Source organism: Varanus komodoensis, unplaced genomic scaffold, assembly GCF_004798865.1.
Source record: "Varanus komodoensis strain SLA01 unplaced genomic scaffold, ASM479886v1 scaffold7_1, whole genome shotgun sequence".
NCBI classification, from domain to species: Eukaryota; Metazoa; Chordata; class Lepidosauria; order Squamata; family Varanidae; genus Varanus; species Varanus komodoensis.
The window spans coordinates 1,793,127-1,816,699 of NW_025336479.1; the positions used below are offsets into that span (position 1 = coordinate 1,793,127).

Below are 23,573 nucleotides of genomic sequence, written 5' to 3' on the forward strand. Positions count from 1 at the left end.
TAAAGGCCTTGGAAAATTTGTTCAGGAAAACTTCAGCTACATTGAAATACTTCTTTGTACAGTATCCATCCCTATAAAACTGTACTGCCTTTCCACCAGTGTTGTTTACTATGTAGAATTAAAATACTAAATAAATGCATGGAACAATGTTATCTTTAATCTATGTGTAGCTGAAACCAGGAAATTGTGGCGTTTAGGAGAGCATATAAAATAATGAAAATAAAATCTTCCAATCCTATTACAATTTGCAAAGAAATGGATTTGAAATTTACCTTTCACTACAGTCATAGTTGCACTTTCCTGTAATGAGGTCTTGAAAGAGTCAAATCCAAAGACTTTTTTCAGAGTTTGCCGAACTCTGTCTTCCAGTCTTGAGGAAGAGAAGTTACTCATCTTACAGAGAGATGCTGGGGATAATTCAAAGTACAAATGAGGAAAGGATGTCAGGCACTTATTTTCAGCTTTTGCAACCCATTACTTTTAGTCACAAGAAATCTGTCTCATCAGAGTGTCTTTTTCTTTAAAATACAAACTAAACAACATTCAGATGCATCTGACTTTGTCTATATTTTCACACAGCTAGCAACAATTTCAGCTACCTTTGCCAATCTAGTAAAACCTATGGATTCTTAATATTCCTAAACCTGTAAGAAAGCCTATACATAGGCAGGATCTGGCAAAGACATCGGAGAACTGAACATTTTCTGTCACTTTTCATAATTCAGTTATGATCAACGTATATATCATATCAAATTCGCCCGTTTCCAGTTTCCTAATGCCATTTGTTGCAGTTTGCCCTCCTCTTCCATTAGCCCACTGCAGCTCTCTGGCTGCTTCTTAAAACTAAATTACAGCTTTGAAAGACTGACCTTACACTCATGTATACAATCGTCAGCATATCTTCATCTTCAGCCTTCTGAAAGGAGAAAACTGAAGTAATTCTTCGAAACCCAACTACCAGTCTTTCTGTAACTTTAACAGTATGCTTTGACGACTTTCGATATCCTAATTCCCATCATTTTATTAGCCCTCTAAAGCGCCTTTCTAGACCGGAACAAGCAGCAACAATCTGGGGAGGGGGTGGGTACTTTGAGAGTTCAGGCCCGCTTCTGACCAGGGATAAAACTACCCGGAAGAGGCAGAGGCGATTTCGACAGTCCAATACCCTTGGAGAAGAGAGCCGCTCACGCTCAGCCGCGGCCCTGTGGGGCCGAAATGTTTTACTTTTACAGCACCAAGAAGCTATACTGCTTCGTGCCCCGCCACGTCCTTCTCAGGTCTTCCAAGACACATCCCTCTTTCGCAGCCTTAATCCTGACTGCTGCCCGGCTAACCAACGCGCATGTGCTTTTCTCCGCAGCAACAAAACCTCCAACAGCGCCGCCAGCGCAGGCTGATGACGCTACTGAAATATTTAAAGAGCCGGTTACCTAAAACCGAACGTTCTCTTAGTCTGATTTGAACCCCACAAAACGGTTCCCAAATAATGTTTTCTCTCGCACTTCCGCAAAGGGGGGGAAAAAAACCTCTGGAGAAATCGGGGGCTTAGGGCCAGGGAGGGAAGAGTGGTTGCTATGGCTACCTTCCCTCTTTCTCTCGATATGCTGCGTCATTCTCTTGCGCCGGAAGGCAATTCAATTGAGAGGTTAGCTGGGCAAAATGGCGGCAGCGAAGAAAAGCGTTCTCTCATCTTTAGCGGTTTACGCGGAAGATTCTGAGCCCGAGTCGGATAGTGAAGCGGGCGGGGTGGGCAGCGAGCGAGCAGCAGGGACAGGTGAGGTCTTGGTGGGGCGATAATGGATTTCGCATCGTTCGGCTCGTTCTTCCACCGCGGCCCCGTTCGGGAAAGCTCCAAGCCAAACTTGGAGTCCGTGTTGGGTACAAAAGAAAGTCTTTCTTTCCTTCTGCCATTTCGGTGAAAGAAGCACATCCTGTTTCTCTGGGATGAAGGAATAAGGGGTTTCTTCTCGCGTTTCTTCTGTTAGACTTCTTGGGTGTTAGAGGATTGCTTCGGATCTACGTGACTGTCCTAAACTTAATCCAGTTAGCTAAGTCTTTTCTGCTATAGCTGGTAGTTGCTCTCCACGGTTTCCTCAGTCTTGCTGCTTAAGAGGATTTGTTAGGTGTTCGGCCAATGACAGCTTGCTTGCAAATTGTGTGCTTTACCATCGAACTATTACCACTCTGCATATAGTCCCAGGAATCCTCTTTGTCTTTCTGAGATTTCTGGTACTTTTTAAGCCATTCTTCTCCACACTCTTTCTTTCACAGTGGCATATTCAACTATCAACAATACTACATCGATTTTTTAAAACATTCCACTCTGAGTGTATGCAATATAACAAATGTCACAACAGCACTTTAAAACTAAGTAAATAACATAAGAGTGTAGTTGATCTTGTAGAGAGTGTGAATCTGCCTTAAGACCTGTAATTACTGGAGCACTTAATAGTGTAGTGCTTCTCTAATATATATGCTTATATGTATTATTGTTAAATCAGTATCTATATTCTACATAAATTCCGATAGGAATGTTAGATTGCTTCTAATTCTTCCTTATTTGTATTTTTAATTCTGCATGGGCTAGAAGAAAAAGGAGGCTTGGTGTCTGAAGGCTATGGAGAAGATGACTTCAGTAAAATGGAGGGAGAGGAAGATGGTTATGATGATGATGACGATGAAAACAGTAGACAGTCGGTAGGTACTTGATCTTATATTGGTTGATTTAATGCTTATTATATGTTAAAACTATCCTTTCCACAATAAAATGAAATATAGGCAGGCTGGCTCCTCATCTCTTCCTCTCTACTTTTGTTTATATATGGGCTTACCACAGGTGTTAGCTTATGCAGTTGATGGAATAATATCTTAAAACATTAGCTACAATACATTTGGCAACCCAGTTTATATCAAATTCTTTTGCTCTAGGTATTAATGGGTGGGTTTATATGATCCTGTTCCTGCACGTCACCTAGTTAGCCTGATTACTTTCACTAGGTGCAGGTTTTTATAAACTACCCTGAAATCCATGACTTGTGCTAGGGAGGGATCCTTTGTGGCTTATTTTACCTTTATGATTGTATGAACCTGGTCAGTGTCTGTTGCTACTGACACTGCTCTTTATGGCATACATAGCCCATGCTCTCAATTAGCTGTAAAAACTTCAAGGAGCAAATTTAATTGTTAAATAGTTAGAGAAAAAAAATCTCCAGAGAGATTAATGCCAGACCAGGAGTCTGGCTTTGTTGGAGAGGGTGCTCCTTTACATGATGGTCCCATCCTTCTTTTCCATTTCACCATTTCTTGCTACATGAGTGGGATGGATTAACCACATTACTTTACTCTGGCTTGGAATGCAGCTTTTCTATCTCCCCTTTCTATTTGCATCCCCCCATGCCTTGCCATATCCACACCTGATGGCTATCTGGAAGAGGATGGGATTTGACATAGGGAATACAGCAGGTGGAGATGTGTCCATGAAAATATCCACCCTAAATAAGTTAAAGTGTCTTTTGTTCCTGCAAGAGAGCCTTAAGATCAAGCCTCTGTCTTGATGTAAAGATGAATGAATTGCATTTGTAGCCCTTCAGGTTTTATTTGATATTATATATTTAAAAAGGAAACAATGTAAAGCATCTATTATATAATATAAATACAAATATACAAAGAAAAGAACAAACAGGATCTACAACTCACTTTTATACTTCTTCAAATTACTTATTGTTGTTTTCTTCAATAATATAATTAATATAACAGATTTTAAAACCATTTCCCTGTTGCCTTTTCACATACCTGAATTATTTGTGCCAGACTGTGATCATATAAGCTGTATTCAAGAATTTGTCAAAGGGGGAACAGGATTGTTCTGGTTTTTTCGCAAGAATTCATTTTTTCTTTGGTTAATATTTTCCCTTTTTGAGCATAATATTTAACAGTGTCTGTAAAATAGTGTTCTAAAATTGCTAGAAACTTGAATAGCAACTTACAACAGCATACGGTGACAAATTTTCTAAAGTTTTTTTCATTTTATAGTATATAATTACAATCCACAGCCTGTTTCTGGGAGTATTTCCAACTTGGGTCATGTGCATTTTAAAATATTTTTCTAGCTTGTAGAGATGCAAAATACTTCAACATTTAACCTCTTGTCTGTGTCAGTGTTCTTATTGTCTGCTCTGACAAAATTGCTTACATATAACTGTGGTTAGATGCAGAGGTAATAGGATCCTTACAAATAAAATTTTATTCATAAGTGCTTTATTGAGAAGCAATAAGGGGTCAAAGTTGCATTCTGGTCTGAGTTAATGTCATAGGTCAGGGCAGTCAGTCTTCTTCCTGCCTACTTTCTAAAGGTTTGCTGAAACATGAATTCCAGACATTCTCTTCTACACGCAATAAGATCCGTGGTAGATGTTTGGTCACATGTTTCTTCTCTTCAGAAGTGGATGTCAAATTCAAGAGAGCTCATGGACATCTAAATAAGCTGTGTCTTACAACCTTGTTAATTGAAACCACTGAGTTAAAATAACCACACAATCTTTTTTCAGGCATTTCCCTATAATGTGGGGGAAGCAGGGAGTAAGTGGCTGGAATCATTCCCAGTTTCTCTGTATATGAGGATAAAGTAGCTTCTTGACAGCCCTCATCCAAGTTAATTGCTCTGTTTCAGGGTAAGCTACTTGTGAGAACAAACTGAATTGTAGTCTGCCTCATACAGAAAGGCTGGAGAAAATGCCCTTTTCATATTGTACCAGAATTTGGATTTGTTTGTTTCATACCTGTCTCCCATTTCTAAATAAGATGTACTTGGCGCAGCATGCAAACGTATGTGTCAATAAAAACACTATTTTTTCTATTATTCATATGGAGTCAGTAAATCAGTAGTAGAAAATTAAAGCAAATGCCTCTCTTAATTAAAAAAAAAAGTTTTACATCCCATTTTAAAGAGTAGTAGGAGAGGGAGCTCTCCAGATGTCCCTAGGGATGATATTCCATAGCTGCAATGCCACTGTCAAAGATCCTGTCCCCAATTTCTGCCAACCACTGGATAGACTAGATAATAGAGACAAGCTAGAGAGCAGGTCCTCCAAAGCCAATTTTAAGGTTTGGGAAAGTTTATAAAGAGGAAGACAGTCCTTAAGTTAACCTGTTTCACTGCTAGCTGTAAAAGGGTTTAACATATAATTTAAATTCTGCCTGACAATGAATGTGTAGGCAGTGCAGTTGACATAGGATCAGTATGATGTAGTTCAGTCACTGCATGTCAACCAACATTTTGGCAGCTGCTTTTTGCACTATCCTGTTTTCACATTGTCTTTAAAGGCAGTCCTATATAGGTAGTACTGTAGTGGTCAATACAGGCTCCCATAGCTTCCCAACATCACTTTAATCAAGGGGTAAATGTCCACCCCAGAATCACTCCAGTATTCTTAAGGGGGAGTAAAATCCCCACTAGGATAGGTTGTACATCTACGTCGTTCATAGTCAGTTTGCCAAAACTGTGACACTCAGGCTTTCCACTCTCTCCCTAGGATAGAAAGGAGAGGGAAGGTTATGTATCACCAGCATAGGAGAGGGAAGGTTATGTATCACCAGCATATCTGTGACATCTCAGCCCTATCCTCTAAATGGTTTCTCCAGAGGTTTTCAGTGCAAGGTGAGGTCAGTCTTCAGGCTATGACCTCATTCTGCATAGCCCTGTATTTATTGTCTTGGCTGTGGCTTTGGCTTTAGACTTGAATAGTAGTATCAATTGTTTGTGTTCTTGAGAACAGAGATTGAGTGGGTTTCTTACTTTTAGGTTCTATGTAACATGGCTAAAATGATATTCTTGTTAAATATTAGGCAATCCTTTGTATCAGAGGTGGGTCAGAACTACATTTCTATAGTTGTGATTCTAGATTTTTCTTTTTGTACACACAAAAAGTAGGGGACCTCAATTGCAGAGAGACACAAATGGGTGTGGTGATAACTGGTAAAAGCTAGTATCCATTGAGAAAGATTGGCAACTTTGAGGAACTACAGGAGTGATCTTCGGCAAAGATCTGAGGAGAACTACTGGATAGCAAGGCAGCTTTAAGGCAGTACTTGTAAGCTAATCATCTGAAACAATTGTGTCTTTCTCATTCTTGCATTTGTTCCATCATATCAAACATCTTGATTGTCCTCTTTAGAGGTGTGCATTCTGTTGGCTTGTAACAGTGCTTTGTAGTTCACAAAATCAGGAAGGTGTTGCTAACTGCTAGCATCGTGAGATCTTGTCTTTATAATTGCCTTTCATTATGGACTGTTTTGGCATTTTAAAGTGTCAAAGAATTCCGATATGATCTAAGTTTTTATTTTTCCTGTCTGTTGCCTTTTTGTCAGGGTTTTTTATTTTTTTGAGAAATCAAATGTTAATGTGGACCTTGAGAATCTACAGAGATACCTGCTTACTTGGAAATAGTGATGTCTTGTCCATACCACCTTTTATCTGAATAGATGTTTTATCAGGGGTGGGGGAAAGACTATGCAAACAATAGGCCAGCAGAAATAGTGAAACTGGGCTATTTAATGCAAGCCCCTTGCCACACATGCAAGAACTGGCTAAGCCCACTTTTTAAAGCTTAATCCTGTAAATTCTTTGTCTTATAGGAAGATGACGATTCAGAGACTGAAAAACCTGAGGCTGATGACCTAAAGGTATTTTGAAGAGTGTTATGCTGGGATGGGAATACACAGTAAAACTGAATAGTATGACTTAGTTCATTACTTGCATCTTCTGTTGCTGGCAAACTGGTGCTCAGTCCTGTTGGGAGCCTTGGAGGGAGGAGGTTTTGAAAGACATATCAATAGCTCAACTCCTAAACATTGAAAGAAGCAAGTGAGCTAGCTTTCCAGAGCAGAAATTAGTTAACTTCCAGGCGTATGCGATCTTCTTGTGCTTTGCCTGAGTTCTGATGCTATATAATATGAACAGTCAAAAATGTTGCAGTTCTCTGAAAGGCTATAGTATAATTCTAGAAACATATTCTAAATTATCAGATTTCCTATTTTCCAGTGTAAATATGTTTTGTTGAAAGGTTTCATGTACCCTTATCGAAGTCTTTAAGAGTGCTTGAGACTAGTTTGGGTTTAGTCTGAATAAAGAGAATATGTAGTAAACCAAATGTAGCCCCAGTTCTACCACTTCTCTGTGTAACACGAATCATGCACTTAAACTGGCCTTGATTTAGAGGAAACAACTGCTGTGGTTGATATTAATTATGTTTGCCATTTTCTAGTAAATGCTAAAAATGTACAGTATACAAGAAGCTGAAAATCCTAGATTGTGGTAGTTTTGTATGTAGCTCTCTACATGTCTTGCCAAAACAAGAACTGTGATGGAAGTTTGATTTAGTTGACTAATGTTCATTATATACCTTCAGTAAGAGTGCACTTCAGTTCAAGACTTAAAGAACAAATAGAAATGTTAATGGAGAATGTCTGTTTTTATGCCACCTCTTATAACTTGGAATCTTGATCATTTTGTGTAATTCACCTTGATCCTATGATTGCTGTTTCACAACAATACTTAATAAAATACCGGCTTGTGTATATCCTTTAATTGTATTTATGAATTCTCTTCCTACTTAGGGGAAAAAGATGCGTATTTTATTAGGGTTCAAAAAGATTTTGCAGTAGCTTCTGTCAATGGCTTAAGCATATACTTTCATATGTTTTGCTGTTGTCTTCAGTCGGTTTATCTGATAGGAGATCCTGTCTTTTCTCTGCTCCTCCTGGGGAGGAGACAAGAAGCAACCCTGTGGTGATGATTAGGTGATAGTAGGATTTACAATAAGCCAGCAGAATCTACATAGCAAATAGCTCATTAGCCCATTCTGTCTACCACAGAAATGTTTATTTATTTTATTTATCTTAATATTTATATACTGCCCCATTTCCATAATGGTTTTTCCTTGTTTCATGTTGAAGTTAGAGAAAGCATGAGTAAACCAGACCTACAGTCATACATTTTTTTAAAATGAACATTCTGGGAAATTGTATTACAGATCAGTTGCTTTATTTCTGCCTTCATTAAACTTAATAGAAACACTTTTTCTCCTGTCACCTACAAAGGAGGAGGAAAAATACAAGAAAATAACAGCTGTCTTTGCAGAGATGCCAGCAGTATGGAGTTCCTCTCTGGATAGTGTAATCGTCCAATAGAGTACTAGAATCTGTTTCTGTTAGGATTCAATCCAAGTACTTTAATACTCAAAGTCTCAGGACATGCACAGAGAGCTTTTTCTAATAATGGACTGGTTTGCAGTAAAAAAAATAAATAAATAAAAGCTCTGTTTAAAAAATGCATGTGAAGCTATTGCGGATTTTCTTTTTCCGATGTTATTACTCATTTGCTGCTCCCACAAAACCTCCGCAAGTCTTATTATTGAACTACTTCAAGTTATTGCCAATTCTGAGATTTCAGTTAGACACAAAAAGTACATACACGCTTGGCAACACTGTTTCTGAAATAAAGCAGAAAGCTTCTGTTATGCTCCTGAGGCATGTTGGAAGCTCCCTCATTTTTCTACAATGTGCAAAAGATCCCAAATGATTTGTGCAGCTTTGATTATCATGATTGTTAGCAAGTCACAGGAGCAGTGTATATGTAGTTGTTTAGTTTATAGTGTTTGTGGAGTGGTTCCACCTTTGGAATATTATATAATTGTGGTAATAGATGCCCTGAATCAGTGAGTGGAGGTCATGGTAGCCTAAGTGATCATGCCATGGACAAGCTTAAACATTAGATTGTAATGTTGACTTGTAGACCCATAAAGGAATTCTCGCTGAGTTACGCTGTCTCACCTTTTATTGATTTTTTTATAATGTGAATCTGGGCCTATATCTGTAAACATATTAAAAATTCAGCAGAAGCTTCATACCATCCTTGTCCACCCAGTGGCACTATTTCACTATTTCACTAGCCTGGTTGACCATCTTGGCCCTACTGGCACGTCCAAACCCATAATTTAATATGCACTGTTTTTGAGTTCAAATAAAACTGGCAGATGATCTGAAGAGGGTTCGTTTAAGGAAATTAATAGAGGTTAGTAATTGCACAGGATTATGTTAAATATAGACATAAGTTTAATATTTTCCTGTTTACTGTGTAAACAGGCTTTTTAAATTAAAAACAATATAAAGAGGTTGGTTATTCATCCATTCACTAAATCTGTAGTGCATATTCCTATTAAAATAATCTCTAAATATTAGGGGGCTTTTTCAAGTAAGCCATGTTGATCCATAGTAAAGATTCCAAAATCTAGCCTTCCAATACCTTTATGATTAGTTTTGTCATTTGCCAACAGTTAAAGAGAAAATGGTTTTTGTAGTAGCAAGGCTGGAAACTGAATGTTGGTGGTACACTAGGTTAAAAAAGGCATTACAAGCCTAGTTGGTGGGAGCAGGGAAGGACAGAGCAGAGCAAACTTATTCTGTGGAATGTTCATCTGACGCCATCAAGTTAGACCATTTGTCTGTTTAGCACAGTACTGCCCACTTTGACTGGCAGTTGCTTTCCAAGACATCTATCCCCTTACTTCTACCTAAGCTGCGTTTTCTTATTTTGCCTGAAAATGCTAGAAATTGAACCAAGGACTTTGGTTTATGTGCCTTTTGGATATACAAGAACACAAGAATGATTAACATGCCCTATTACAATTCCACATTTATATAATTATTACAAATGTACAAGTAAGCTTTAAATTAGCATGTGCACAGAATCAAACGGTCTTCTCTAGTCTTCCACATGCATAGTAAGTGCTTCTGTGCATGGTTACTTTGCTTACCCCATCATCTCACTGCATCAAACACTACTCTGTTTTGTTGTTCCCCCCTCCCCCACAACCTTCAAGAGATACTTAGAAGAAATGTATGTAAAACACGGTGTGGCCTTTCAGTTCTTGTCCAATATATAATTGTTAATTCTTTTATAGTGCCTTACTAGTCAATATCCACCTGGTTTTTTGTTTATTATCTGCCATATGCTTGACTTATATGTTTTAACTGAATTGATAGTCCTTATGTTCAAAAGTATGAGCCTATTCAAGGGTTCACCAAAAAGTGTTGCTAGCAAGGCTTCCATATAACTTGCTGATTTTCCCAGTTGGACTTGTCCAGTCACAAGATCTGTGTAGGGAAGAGTGTTTACTGTCAGTGGGATTATCTATTCATGTTGGTGATTATAAGATTTATCTTGTTTCTTTTTGCCTTCAGTATTAAACTATGTGTTGTGTCAAAATGCTGTATAATCATAAAAAACCAATGGTTGTATTAACATTTATTCAACACACCAAGCTGCTCTTGTTATAGATAATAAAGTTCAGGTCTTTACAGGAGGCTTCTTGCTTTTCTGTGGCTTTCCAGTCACATTGCGAAACAGAACAACATGTCCTACTAAGCTTTTCAAGTTCAGACACTGATGTCAAATCAGCAATTTCCTCTTTAGCCCCAGGGCAAGTCTAGTTGAAGTTGGGTAGTCCTTGAAGAAACAATACCCCCTAGATGGAGATAGAAAAGAGGCCTGTCAGTCTGAATTTGCAGAATACTGTTTCTCCGGACATATCTTTACTGTCCTCTTATTTTCATTTAGGAGTATCAAATTGGGGTAATACTTTAGTTCAGAGTCCTGAAGATAGGAATTGATACAGTACTGACAACCTTCTAGAAGGTATTGTATTTGCATATCAAAGCTTGTTCAGAACATAACTTCCCACAGTACTTGTAGAAACTATGTTCATCTCTTACTTTGACCCTGAACCAATTAATTCTTCAGTGTTGGCACTGATGGTTGGTCTCAGTATACGGTTTGGAGGGCTAGAGTGATAACTTGTTCTTCCCTTTTACAGCATTCCCCATGGAATACTATGCAGAAAACAGAAAGACAGGACAGTTGGTTCCCTATGACTGCCTTCTAAAACTCTGATACAGATTTGGGATGGGGGTAGCACACAGTTCTCTTCAGGTAGCTGAGGGGTGGCAGTCCTTGCTGTCTAACAACATCACCTATCTTTTAAGGATGGGTGTAGTCTCAGTCACTAAATCTCTTTGCTGTTCCTTTGTGCATTTATCTGTCCATGATTCGCAAAGGTGTCCTTGTTAAGGATTTGAGGTAGCACCATTCATAAGATGTTGTAATGTGTTATGTCTCTCAAATCTCTTGCTTTATGACAGTATACCTCCATCAAATGCTAGTTCTTGACTGCTCACTGCGAATTCAGTATGGGTCTAGGATATGGATCTCTGACTAATAGATTACTTCTAGGGGAATAATCTGAGTATATTGTATCATACTGCATAAATCACATGTAGACTGATGTGAGAAGACATATGGGTTCTTTGACCTCACCCCTTACAGAGACTCTCTGAGATGTAATTACCATGCCTACTTTCATCTTTGTCAATTTCATCTTTGTCATATAACATAAGTAGTGCTTTGATTGAGTCAAACCATTAGTATGTGTAACTCGGTTGTCTGAACTGATAGCTGCTCTTCTGGGACTTGAGGCAGGAATATTTCCTAGCTCTGTTAGGATCAAGGATCAAACCTGGGCCTTTTGCTATGCAGAGCTAATATTCCACTACTTGAGGTATAACTCTTCCCCATTTTAAGACCCTTTCAATTTGGAATCAAAGTTGTAGAAAGGTTTTGCATTCACTGAATGTATTTCAATTCAGCCTTTTTTCATTTGTGTCTTGGATTGTGTTATTCCTTTACATAAGACATTACACATTTTTCTAAATCTGATTCCCTTACTACCTCAAGTATGGTTAAACAGTTAATATCTCACCTTTTTAGATGCACTTCAGTCCATTTGTACAAGTGAAAACCTAGAACCAGAATAAAATTCAACTTCTTCAGTTGGAACACAAGATACACTTGATCCAGCTAAACAGAAATAAAGAAATGGTGAATATTTATTCAAAGCATGTATACCTTGTCTTAAGGACTCCAGGGCATCTTACAGCAAGCACAACAATCAAAATAGCCTTCCAATGTATAGTATACCATTAAAAATTAAAAATAGCAGAAAACAACAGTCCAACTGCACTGATATTTCTCCCACTCCCACCATTCACTTGTCTATTCTGTCTCTGGATGCCCTTATTATCCAAGATGGGCAAGCATCAAGTACGTCGATAGCTGGCTCTACCTTTCTGCATTCTGATCTCATCCTCAGACTGCAAAACTTGGTATTATTCAGTTTAACTGAACAAGCAGTTATGGAAGCTACTCCTACTGGTATTGCTCCAACTGTAATATCTAAGTCAAAATGTAAGAATGCCAAATACCTGATAAACTGGTCCCAACGAACTAAGCAATCCCCCCCTTTACCCTGTGAGCCAAGATGTAAAAGACAACTACTTGGAATCTCTGTTGCCTAGCTTGGGATGCATCAATCATATTTTTCATGATTCTTCTGTCATCATTCCTCTGTTCTTCCCTGCTGTTTCATTGTTATTAGTTCCTCAGACCACCGGGGAGCTAACTTAACTCTTCACCCAGGGGACATTCAGAAACAACCATGTCAGCCACTCCTCATTCCAGAAGTCAGCAGAATTGCCAGCGTGTGAGACAAGAAAATCCAGTTGGGCTATCAAAAAAAACATTTGGATCCACCAGTTTCCTGGAGCTGACCAACCTAATTGCCACACCTGTGTCTGTTAAGGGTATTAAAAAGCCTAAACCAAACATGACAATGGAATTACTGCATATAATTTTATTCTGAACATGTTAAAAGGGCAAGAGGAGTGAGGTGTTCAGTATGATTCAAGCACAGTCTCTTTTGTGTCAGGCTTTGAAATACTGCCTTAGGCTATATGGAATCACCAACCGACAACCGCCCAGTTAGATCCAGCCCACTAGTTGTCAACCCAGAGGCTAGAGAATTATGAGTGGATGGAATGTAACTGATAGCAGAGCTTTCTAGCAGATCATGTCCTTGATGCATTTGCATTGCCTCCTTAGCTCACCACCACCTTCCCAAGGGAGCCCTCTAGAAAACTAATTTCTGGCAGCTGTGCAAAATCATACAAGATTTTTCAAGCTTCTAAGGCTTGTTTATTGGAAATAATTGTTAATCTCTTCATTGAGAGAAGGGAATCTAGAAATGAAATTAAATCTTTCTCTCCAGGATCAGATCTTGAAAAGTTACAGGTTCACTCTAGTCTTTGTTCAGGCTGCATGTGCATTCTGTGTTTAGGTCTGGGCACCACAGATTACAAACTGGAGTATGTCCAAAGGAGGGCAGCCATAATGGTGAGGAATCTGGAAAAGGAATCTTGTGAGGAGCAGTTGAAAGAACTTTTATGCTTAGCTTGGAGAAGATTAAGTAGCGATGTGATAGCACTCTTCAAAAATCTGAAAGATTGCCGTGAAGAAGATGAAGCAGACTTGGTTTTTTTTTGTTTTTTTTTTGTTTTTTTTGCCCTAGAATACAGGACTAGAAAAAGTGGGAATATTTCAGGGAAATGGTTTTTACCAAAAATCTAGAGGCAGGTTTCTATTGCTAAACTGTTCAACAGTAGAACAGACTGCTTAAGGAGGTGGTAGGTTCTCTGTCACTGGAGATATTTAAAAGGAGTTGGGTGGTCTATCTGTCAGGGATGCTGTAGTTTCATCCTTTATTGCAGATTCTGCATCGAGCAAGGGATTAGACTAGATTAGCTCCAAATTCCTTTCTCTGTAATTCTACTTTCTGGCCAGTTCTTTGTACTATAAAAGGAGATAAAGAAGTTATTTCCTAGGAAAATAATTTGTAGTTGCATTTCACAAACAGCTTAAAGCAGCTTTTGCAAGATGTTTCAAAGATGAGACATGTCCGCAGCGTGTCTTCTTGTTCTTTCTTACCAGGATTGCAAGCTGTAACAAACTCCTGACTCCCTCGAGTGTTGAATGCCACGGATTGCTGACATGGGTGTGGTGTGGCTTTCAAATGGGAGAGAAGGGTATTTCAGATTGGATTAGTTGCCAGCAAAAGCTATCCTTCCCAAATGCCCCTTGCTGAGAGGTCTGTTGTCTTGACCCAGAAGAACAGAGTGTTCTTCATTGCTATTTCTTGTTTGTTGAAAAGTAAAAAAATAAAAAAAACCTGTTTTTTACATTAGACATGTCTAAACATATCAGAAGATCCAGGTTAAAAGTGAATACTGAAGTTTCTGCATTTCACGTCATCTATAAACAGCTTTCTTCTCTACAGGAAAGAGCTGTTCCAATTAATTTTCAGGGCTAATTGAGACTTGTCAGACTCTGGATATATGCACTCAATATGTTGCTAAGTAAAAGTTTTTAAAAGACAGTTCATACAAGCCTAATCTCAAGCTTACATTGTGTATTGTGTTATTTATAAGTTATTAATAGAAATATTGCAGAAATCCATAAAGCCTTTTTAATGGGTTTACTTATGAGGAAAATTCCCAGGATAAATCTAGTATTTTGCTGCCTTTCTTCCAAGAGTCAATTTAAGCTACTTTAATCTGCTGGATGAAAGGCAATCCACGATTTACATAGCTACTGTCATTCTTGCCATACTGAAGAGCATCTATTTAGTAAATAATGATGATAACAGGTGAGTGGACTAATAAGAGTGCATTTAAGGACTCCTCTTGTTTAAAAGACACGTGATTCAGGTGATTTCTGTTCTGCCAAATCTTGTTTGTTTGAGCATCTGCCATTTTTCTGCAGTGGATTTACACAGTTTAAATGTAATTTAAAAGTAAAGCGTAGAATGAGCAATATGATGTGTTATGGTCTTAAAGGAGTTGATGCTTCCAATATTGTTGTACCTTTCCTCTGCAGAATAAATACAGTTGTCATGCTGAAATCTTATTTACAAAGGTATACTTTATGTTCTCTCTCTCTGCCCTTAGCAGGATCTGCAATATAACCTGCTTTGTTTCCTGGCATTTTACCCCCAGAGAAGTTTAGCTTTAGATCTTAAGTTTGGCATTTGGCCTGCAGTCTTATTACAAAGTTGGCAAACAGGATACAACCATGGGAAATATTTTGGACTTTCTTGCAGCAGTTTTCCTCCCACCCTCATTGTTGCACAGGAAAGCAAAACGTTCTGCTTTACACTTCACCCACATGTAAACTGAAATCTGTATAATATGTGGAAACTTATGTATGCCAAACAAGGTTGTCATTAAAAGTCATACTGATGTACATTTCCTGAATACTGATTTTTAGAAGTGTGGAGTCTGGGGAGTTGTGCTTCATAGAAGATTATATTTAGTATACACATACACTACGCTAGAGCTTCCCAACCTTTTGTGCCTGTGGTTCCCAAAAAAATGTCCTGAGCATAACCACAACTTGGGGGGGGGGAGGCTAATCATAAAAAAATTAGGAGTGCCCCCTTTTAAAAATACTAGTCTCATCTGGATGCTAATCATTAGTAAAATCAGATATATTGTAGGGTTCCACACACTTCACCACTATACCACACTGGCTCTACATCAGCATATAATGACATAACAGTTGGTTGAATGTAAACTTCAGGTTGGTTCAAGTTGCATTTGTGAGTGAAATCCCTTTTTGGTTCCATATTTGTTAGTCTCCTTCATAAAACAACTGCTGTGATATCTGAGCAAGTTATATGACTGGTGCTTAGTCTTCAGTTTATGTGTCATGAACCCATTATTGGTCAAAAATAGATACAGCCATGTCTACAATATGTGACTTTAAAAAAATGTCCAAATTTGCTATCCAGATAACTTACTCTATTAACAGGTAGCTGGAATGTATATTTTTAGTATTTGGATCCAGAGTTCCTATGAACAAACTCCCCTCCTAGAGGAGGGATACAATAATTTTCTCCGATTCCCTTTTCTCCCTGTAGCTCCTTGAAATGGTGCTCTAGAGAGCATGACACTCCAGAACAGTGTTGGAGGTCATGTTGGGGGCTGTAACGGAAAGGGAGAAATGACAAATACTGCATATTCCAGTACAAGTCTCCACAGGATATCAGTCCAAAGCTTTGTGATTAGATGGTGCATATGTATGTCATAGCTGGTGAAAAATGTCATAGAAGTAACATTCTCACCTCTCTTAAGTGGCGGATAAATGCTTCTTCTAAGATGATGTTTGCCATCTGCTAATTTTAGTTACTTTTAAAACAATGTGAATTTGATATCCAGTTGTTGATTGGAAGTTCCTTTTAGGCTATATAAGAGGTTTTAATTCATATAGTTGGTTTAATTAACGCTGCAGCCACAGTGTTCAAAATTAATCGCCAATACCTTTCTTAGGTCTTTTCAGCTGATTATCTAACAGACTTGTACATCAAGTTTACCTTTGTCCTTGACATATCTCCTACTACATATCCAGATTTTAAGTTCTCTGTAATCTTTAAAATAAAGATTGAACATTATGAAAATTTATTCCCTTGTATCTTGCACAACATTTTAACATGTTAGTATGTCCATGCCATTATACCCCTTTCTCCTTTAGAATTTGACTGTATAGGTATCTGAATTTAGACATCTTACAATTTTGAACCCTTTTTCATACACAGTTAAATGTAGGCAATTCCTATTTGTGTAGTTTATATAAAAAACAAACCTTAGGGAGAAATTGCAGCCCAGCTTACTGCAGTTCAGTGTAAAAGAACAAAGTCATTCCTTAGCCAGCTGGCGAAGTGGAAATGAGGGTGCCCCCATCCACATGTATTTTCTTTTTTAAAACAGCCATAGCCTTGTGTTTTTAGGACCTATGCCATCTTGTAGCCACACAGTGTTCTTTCAGCTAAAGGCCAAAAAAGCCACTTTGCTGTTGCTAGAGGTACAAAGAACATCAGCTCTTAATCCCCCAGGGACTCTTTAGAATTGTGTGTGTAGCTGTGCTGGATTCGGCAGAGCAGATTTCCAAGTTAGTTTACTGAACCTTGGCCTTCTGAAAAGCCCTGCTTTGCTCACGTGAAATAGAAGTGTTGTAACATAGTTCGATTGCTAGGCGACAAGACCACAGTTGTCCATTTGAATGAATGGCTTTAGTGTTTGAGAAACTGTGGATATTTGGGAAGAATCTTGGCAAATTACAAAAGATTTATTGGAGGAAGAGAAGATGGAGCCAGGATGATTCTGCTCCCACTGTTTAGTTCCTTTTGTTTTAGGGTTAATTTAATAACCACTGGTGTTCCTTGTTGCTTATCCTTTCCCTTTATTTGCCTTGCTTCCCTCATCCTGATGTTTTTGGCTTCTCATTGTCTGCATAGTGATTTTCTTTACTCAGAATATTCTCAGGAGTATTCTGAGTAAATCTTTCCTTTAAGACTTCCTTGGCCTGAAGTTTTACAAATTAAACTGATAGTTGGTGTCACTGAATATCTATATTAGAGGAAACTAATTGTTCTTCAAGCCTGTTTTTCTGACTTTCATTTGTCCTGAATAGCTTGTTCTTACTCATCCCTGAAACAAATAATTTTATCTGCAAACACACACACTTCTCACCCAGTAATGATTGTAATGGAAATATTTTATGCAGTGTTACTTGTTTGAGGATAGATCGTTTGCTGACTTATGAATGAGCAGGCAGAATGCCCTAAATTGCCTCAGAGCAGAAATAGTTTTCCAGTACCATGGGTACTGGTTGCTGAAACTGCTAACTGTTATACATTTGGGTGGGAGCCTAATTTGAATTTTAGCACTTCTGCAGTTCAAGTTGACCGATATAGGGTCATCTCAAATAAAGCTTTCAGCTGCATCTCTGGCATCTACAGTCTATACATGTAATCTAAAGTATATTTATAGAAGCCTTCCCCAGCCTGGTACCCTCCAGGTATGTTCTGGAGTGTACCAGGTCAGGGCAGACAGATTACAGCATAGCATTGGACAGTACATGCCTTTAATTACTTATGCTAATATTTTGTTTGTTTCCTTTCTACTTAGGACTTTTCAGAACTGGAGAAGAGAGATCCCCAGGAACTTGTTGGTCAGTATAAGTGAAAATGTGCCATGTGTGCACTCTCACCCTTTTTTTTAATCCTTCTCTGCTTTTCCTGGCAGGTGAATGGCATAGCATTAGTGCTCTGCTGACCGTTTATGACATGCAATTTGCAAGTTAAAAGTTGCCCTTTCAGGGAGCACAGAAACATTCACTGGAAAAAAATCCACCACTTTTCCCTGTTGTTTTGTTTTGTATTTGAGTGTCTCTTTGCAAACTTGCAGTCCATGCTTTTGCTGGCCAGGTATGAGAGAAAGAGGGAATTCATGCCTATCTATGAGGCAATCAGTCCAATGCCCCTTTGCTTTGGAATGCAGATCCCATTGAAAGCAATGTAATTCAGAGGATGCAAAAGTTCCTCTGCATTGTATCACTTTCAGTGCAAGGCAGAGTTGGCTTTATTGCCTTTGTAAAATAAAGATGCATTTCTTCTTTCCTGATGTAGGCCTACCCCTTTGAAAAATTACTGGGTGGAAATGGACAACTCATTTCCAAGGTTAGAAATGATTGTGAGATTATACAAGAATCCCTCCATTGTTCTCTGTGCCCTATAGCAAAAGTTTCAGACTCTGCAAAGCACAGGCTACAACATTCAGACATTTCAGAGTTGCAGAACCTGCATGCATGCATTGAACATATTGTGCTAATTAATAATATATAATATTGTCACAGCTGTTTAGAGGTGGAGGTCTCTATGCCAATTATACATCCTTTGAAGAGGTATATTAACCCTTTCCCTATTCTAGCTGTCTAATGTAAAGGGGAAACGTGTGGAGGAAAAAGGGAGAGAAGTCTCTATAGCCTTTGTCTAGCTTTTGCAAGGCATCCCTGCACATCCCAAAAGAAACTAATATCCTTTTAAAATTGGTTGACTCAGTCATGTATGGATGTTGCATATATTTCCTTATAGCACTGTTGTTGCCCCAAAGAAACTAATATCCTTTTAAAATTGGTTGACTCAGTCATGTATGGATGTTGCATATATTTCCTTATAGCACTGTTGTATCCCCAAGATACAAATAAATCTTGGTCTTTTCTGTCTGAAACTGAAGAGTATTCAGGTTCAAAACCCATGCTTCCTTCTTGCTTTTATGCTTATCTTGGGGGAACAGTAGTCTAAGCAGACACAAATGTATAAAGAGATTTCAGTTTGTGAATGTCTGACCTTCATTGTAGAAAATAATAGTAATGTACAGGAAAGTCAAGCAAATGATATAATCTACAGTTAGCCTATAATAATACAATATGCAAACAAAATCAAGATAAATAGCCCTCTAGCAAAATGTTAGAATCCTGGAATGCTCCTAAAGCAAACCCCATTGTTGGGCCATGGGGTTCCCCTCCATCTTACAAGCGTGAGTAATTTCTCTTTAAAAGCCTGTGCACTCATTCCATACTTTTAATGTAGCAGTCAAATCTCTCCTTTTGCAGTTTGTTACTGTTGACCCTATCATAGATATCAAAGGAGTTTTCGAATTGTTGTTCAGCTTGCTCATATTTCTTATTATCTTCAGAGGGTCATTATAATGGTAAACACCATTGAAATTATAATAGAAAACAGATGGGAAAGCTAATTATCCATTATTTTAATAGAATCACAGAATAGTTGAGTTGGAAGGGGACTAGAAGGGGCTAGTACAGGACATCAGGTTACACCTTTCCACTCAGATATCTGTGCAGTTGGATCTTGAATGCCTCTAGTGTGGGAGAACCCACAACCTCCTTAGGTAATTGGTTCCATTGTCCTACTGTTCTAATGGGGTTCTTTTTCCTGATAACTTGTCTAATTCTGATTTCTTGCAACTTAAGCCCATTATTCCATGTCCTTCATTCTGGGATGATCAAGATGGTTGCTGAAATTGATAGGCATTAGTGAGATACTTCATAATCTAGAATCAAGCAAGTAATTGTGGAACTTGCCCTCTAAGCCAAGCCACAAACTCCATTAGCTCCAGCACCTTGGCTGGAGTCTGTCATCAGTACTTGACCTTGTCAAATAGGTTAAATTACTGTTGACCATTGCACAACCCCAGCCCTGTGCTTTGCTTATCTATATAGATCTGCATAGCCTGGAGACATCTCCCCTGGTGCCCTTCTGCTACTGAAATTTTTAAATATCCTGCAGAGTGAATGCCTTTGGGCATGTGGGCCCAAGGCTATTCTTAGGACATAAATGCAGTGGGTGCCTAGAGGCCAGTGCTTTGCTGTGCTGCAGGGCTGACCTTCTGGTAAAAATGTAATGAAATAAACAGAAAGGACTGCCAGTCTTCTGGTAGGATTTTGTGAGAAGGTGGGCAGTAGACTAACTGGAGTGGAGGGAAGTAAAGCAGCTGTGTGTGAATGGGGGAGGGTTCCTTAAAAAGAGAGAGTGTTGTGGGGTGATCTTGTGTGTGTATGCTTGCATATGTGTGTGAGGGGGTCAGTTTTTATAGTCACTGCAGCTCACCGTGGGTTAAGGTTAGGGTTTATTTATTTATGAATATTGTAGCAGCCCTGTCTCCATCCTCACTTTATCTTGGCCAGTTCATGTGATTAAACACCATTGAGGTAGACTGTGGAACAGGTGAGGCAACCATTTTGAATATTCAAGCTGCAACCACCATGTGTTGTGTTACCCACATGCAGTGAGGGGTGGCATTTTGGTACTCTTAACAAGCACCCACAACCCCAAAATAGCCCATGTGTCTGGGTGGTTTGTTAACCACACCAACAACCTTGCCAGATTTAGATAAGGTGCAGTTGTGCCCTGAATATTCAGCATGGCTGCCTGCCCATACCACAGCCCACTGCAATGGCTTGATTGTGCCCAGAGAAAGAGAGGCTGATGGTAGACACAGCAACAAAATGCTTTGGGTAGATTGTCTGCTACCAGGGAGAGAGAATTTGTGGACAGGGATGAGTTGACTGGTAGAGGGGGAAGTGAGTGGATTGAGAATTACTTGGGTATTGATTTGGGTAATGAATTTAGAGGAAATTGATTTGTGGGTGATCTGTTAATTTGGTGGGATTCCTATATTGTTGATTTTGAAATATTCTAGTGAGTCACTTCCGATTACAGTTTAGTCCTAGCTTATTGATGCATGCTGCTCCTGGCTTCTATTACCTTACTTTAACCCTTAGTCAAAACCTTAGCTGTAAGGTATGGATAATTATTTACTTCACAAGGCAGAGGTTGGGTGTGCCCATAATGATGATTCATGCCTCTTGTCAACTTCCTGCATTCCTGGTCTGGTGTTCTTTAGGCTGGAAGTTAAGATTCACACACCCAATCAAATGTTACAGCCAGTTGCAACTCACTGTGCAAAAGTTAAGCTTGATCTTTGCAGAAGTAACAAGATATTGAATACATAAATGTGTAGAAAATACCTCCTAGTATCAGAAATTTATTGTGCTTTTTTGGTGGAAAAATTGTGAAGACAACAGGTGGAAAAAATACATCTTTTGTTTTTCACACTCTGTGAATGGTAAAAAGGACTAGTGGTTGATACAACCCACAGGCTTGATTTAAACACAGAAACAGAGTGAGTCAGAAGGGGCCTCCTGGGCCATCTAGTCTGACCCCCAGCTCCAGCCGGCTCCACTCACAACATGCCCACCATGTGCATGTCCATGCACATGGTGCATGGGGATTTAATAAAATTAAATCCATGTCCATGCACATGGTGCATGGGGATTTAAATAAGATTAGAATTGAAACTTCTCAACTAATTCTTACTTAAGTTCCTGCTGCTTTGATTTAATTGTAATCTTATCACAAGAGGAAGAAAAGTAACTTAAAATAGCTTAGAAGCCATAGTCTATTTTCTATACAGCTATGTGTTTTTACCCTGTTTTTCTTGCATACTTTTATAGTTATTTCATCCCTTTTGTTCCCTTTGGGGTAGATCCAGATTCAATTCAACTCAGGATAGACTTATTGATACTAGTTTTAATCATGAATAGCTATTTTTAGTGGATCTACTCTAAGTCTGGATCCAACTGATGTATTAATTTAAGAAGTGCCAAAGTACATTTCTGTCAACCATTTACTAATTAGGTGCATGCCCCACACACAGAGGCCAAAAGAACAGAGTGAAAATAAAGAAGCTAAAATATTAAAACAAATCAGAAGCCTTTCCCAAATATCAGAATAAGGGAGAAGAGTCTCGTGTGATATTTCTCACATGCTCAGCTTCAACCTAACCATAGTAAAAGAGTGAAAAAACTTCCAGAGTCAAAATATCAACCTCTTTGTTACCAAAGAAGTTTATTAAACTTAGGAAGTACTGCATTTAGAAACATAGAAAGAGCAAGCCGCCATCTAGTCTGATCCCCGGCTCCAGCCGGCTCCGCTCATGACATGCCCACCATGTGCATGTCCAGCCTGTCTTTTAACACCCTCACCGATGGGGCCTGAACCACCACCCGTGGAAGCCCATTCCACACCCAAGTGCTTCCTGGCATCTAAATGGAACCTGGGTTCCCTGAGCTTTGCTCCGTTGGAGCGCTTCCTGCCTTCCTCTGCAGGGGAGAACAGGTCTCTGAGAAAGTTTCCAAAGGGATGCAAAATTACCTAGAGGCAAATAATTAGAAGAAAACAGGATTTGTAGCTTAATCATAAAGACCATCCTTCTGACATGGTGCTTCTGTGCCAGTTTCCCTGAGCTCCTACTGTGGATCATTTGTTTTGTAGAATGCTATTTTAAAAGCCTAGAATGCAGATAGGTTGAATAAACTCAAGTTCCCTATTAATTTCAGGTGAGGCTGGGATAGCCTGTTCTCTGTTCCTCCTCATGAATCCCATGTAAAATCACTGCATTTCATCTTTTCTCAAATAACCTAGTCCCCACTGTAGCTAAACACATTTGTTTTTGCTCCCCCATGACACGCATATACTTTAAAAAATCTTAATTAAAAGCTGTCTTCCCCAACAACACCCCACCCCCCGCAATCTCTCTCTTACACGGCACCAGCCTTGTAACCCATAACAAATCTGCAGTTTGTTGTCAAGGGGCTTTGGAGCCAGGCTGTTTCTCTGTTGGCAAGATCTCTGTTCTTTATAAAAGCGCATTCTCTGGAAATGCCAAAGGACGTTTCTTCGTTATTTGTGGCTCCTAGAGAATTTAACCCTAAATAACATCCTGCTGCACAACATGGTGGAGGATGCTGGTCCTAAATTCGCAAGGAAGGGGGAAAAGCTGTAATTTCAAACTGAAGTTCAGGTGTTTTTTGCCTTTTGACATGGAGGGTGCACACACAACAGGCAACTGTCATAAAAAAGCTAGACGCAGATGCATGGTTACATCTTGGGCAGAGTTAGACCGGCATGAGTAAAACGCTCAATATTAACTGGAAGCGGGTGGTGGAATGCAGCTGCCCACATGCTTGAAAGTGTGCTTGCCATTACTAAAAGAATTAAACATTTCAGCTGGGGAAAGAAAGCTCTTCACGATATAAACTTGCTACCCTAAAATTCGGAAGGTTCCAATTGCATTACCGTTACAGATGGCAGAATGTAATGAAAAAGCACTTTCCTCCTTTCCATAATGACTGCCCCTAGCCTGCCTCCTTTGTTAATATTAGCAGTCTGCTTTGAAGCTCAGGGTAAAGCATTTGTGCACAAACAGCA

The 23,573-nt window shown here is 39.0% G+C and overlaps 2 protein-coding genes across 11 annotated transcripts in view; one reads left to right on the forward strand and one right to left on the reverse strand.

Moving 5' to 3' along the window:
- The window catches only part of RECQL5 (RecQ like helicase 5), a 65,886-nt gene extending 64,550 nt beyond the window's left edge, over window positions 1–1,336 (reverse strand). For 7 of the 8 annotated variants that reach the window (XR_006416952.1, XR_006416953.1, XR_006416954.1 and 4 more), the window contains exons 1-2: window positions 870–1,336; window positions 273–407 (exon numbers count right to left, since the gene is read on the reverse strand). Coding sequence is in view for 4 of the 8 variants with exons in the window: in XM_044453667.1 (XP_044309602.1) it covers window positions 273–393 (121 nt within the window). In the remaining 4 variants the exon portion in view is untranslated. The remainder of the gene's footprint in view (window positions 1–272; window positions 408–869) is intronic. The other variant, XM_044453666.1, reaches the window with a different exon arrangement.
- A 302-nt stretch (window positions 1,337–1,638) lies between these two features.
- The window catches only part of LOC123035528 (SAP30 binding protein), a 33,893-nt gene continuing 11,958 nt past the window's right edge, over window positions 1,639–23,573 (forward strand). The window contains exons 1-4 of one of the 3 annotated variants that reach the window (XM_044453842.1): window positions 1,639–1,774; window positions 2,588–2,697; window positions 6,634–6,681; window positions 17,911–17,953. In XM_044453842.1, the coding sequence (XP_044309777.1) occupies window positions 1,660–1,774; window positions 2,588–2,697; window positions 6,634–6,681; window positions 17,911–17,953 (316 nt within the window). In that variant the 5' untranslated portion in view covers window positions 1,639–1,659. The remainder of the gene's footprint in view (window positions 1,775–2,587; window positions 2,698–6,633; window positions 6,682–17,910; window positions 17,954–23,573) is intronic. The other 2 variants (XM_044453843.1, XM_044453844.1) reach the window with 2 other exon arrangements.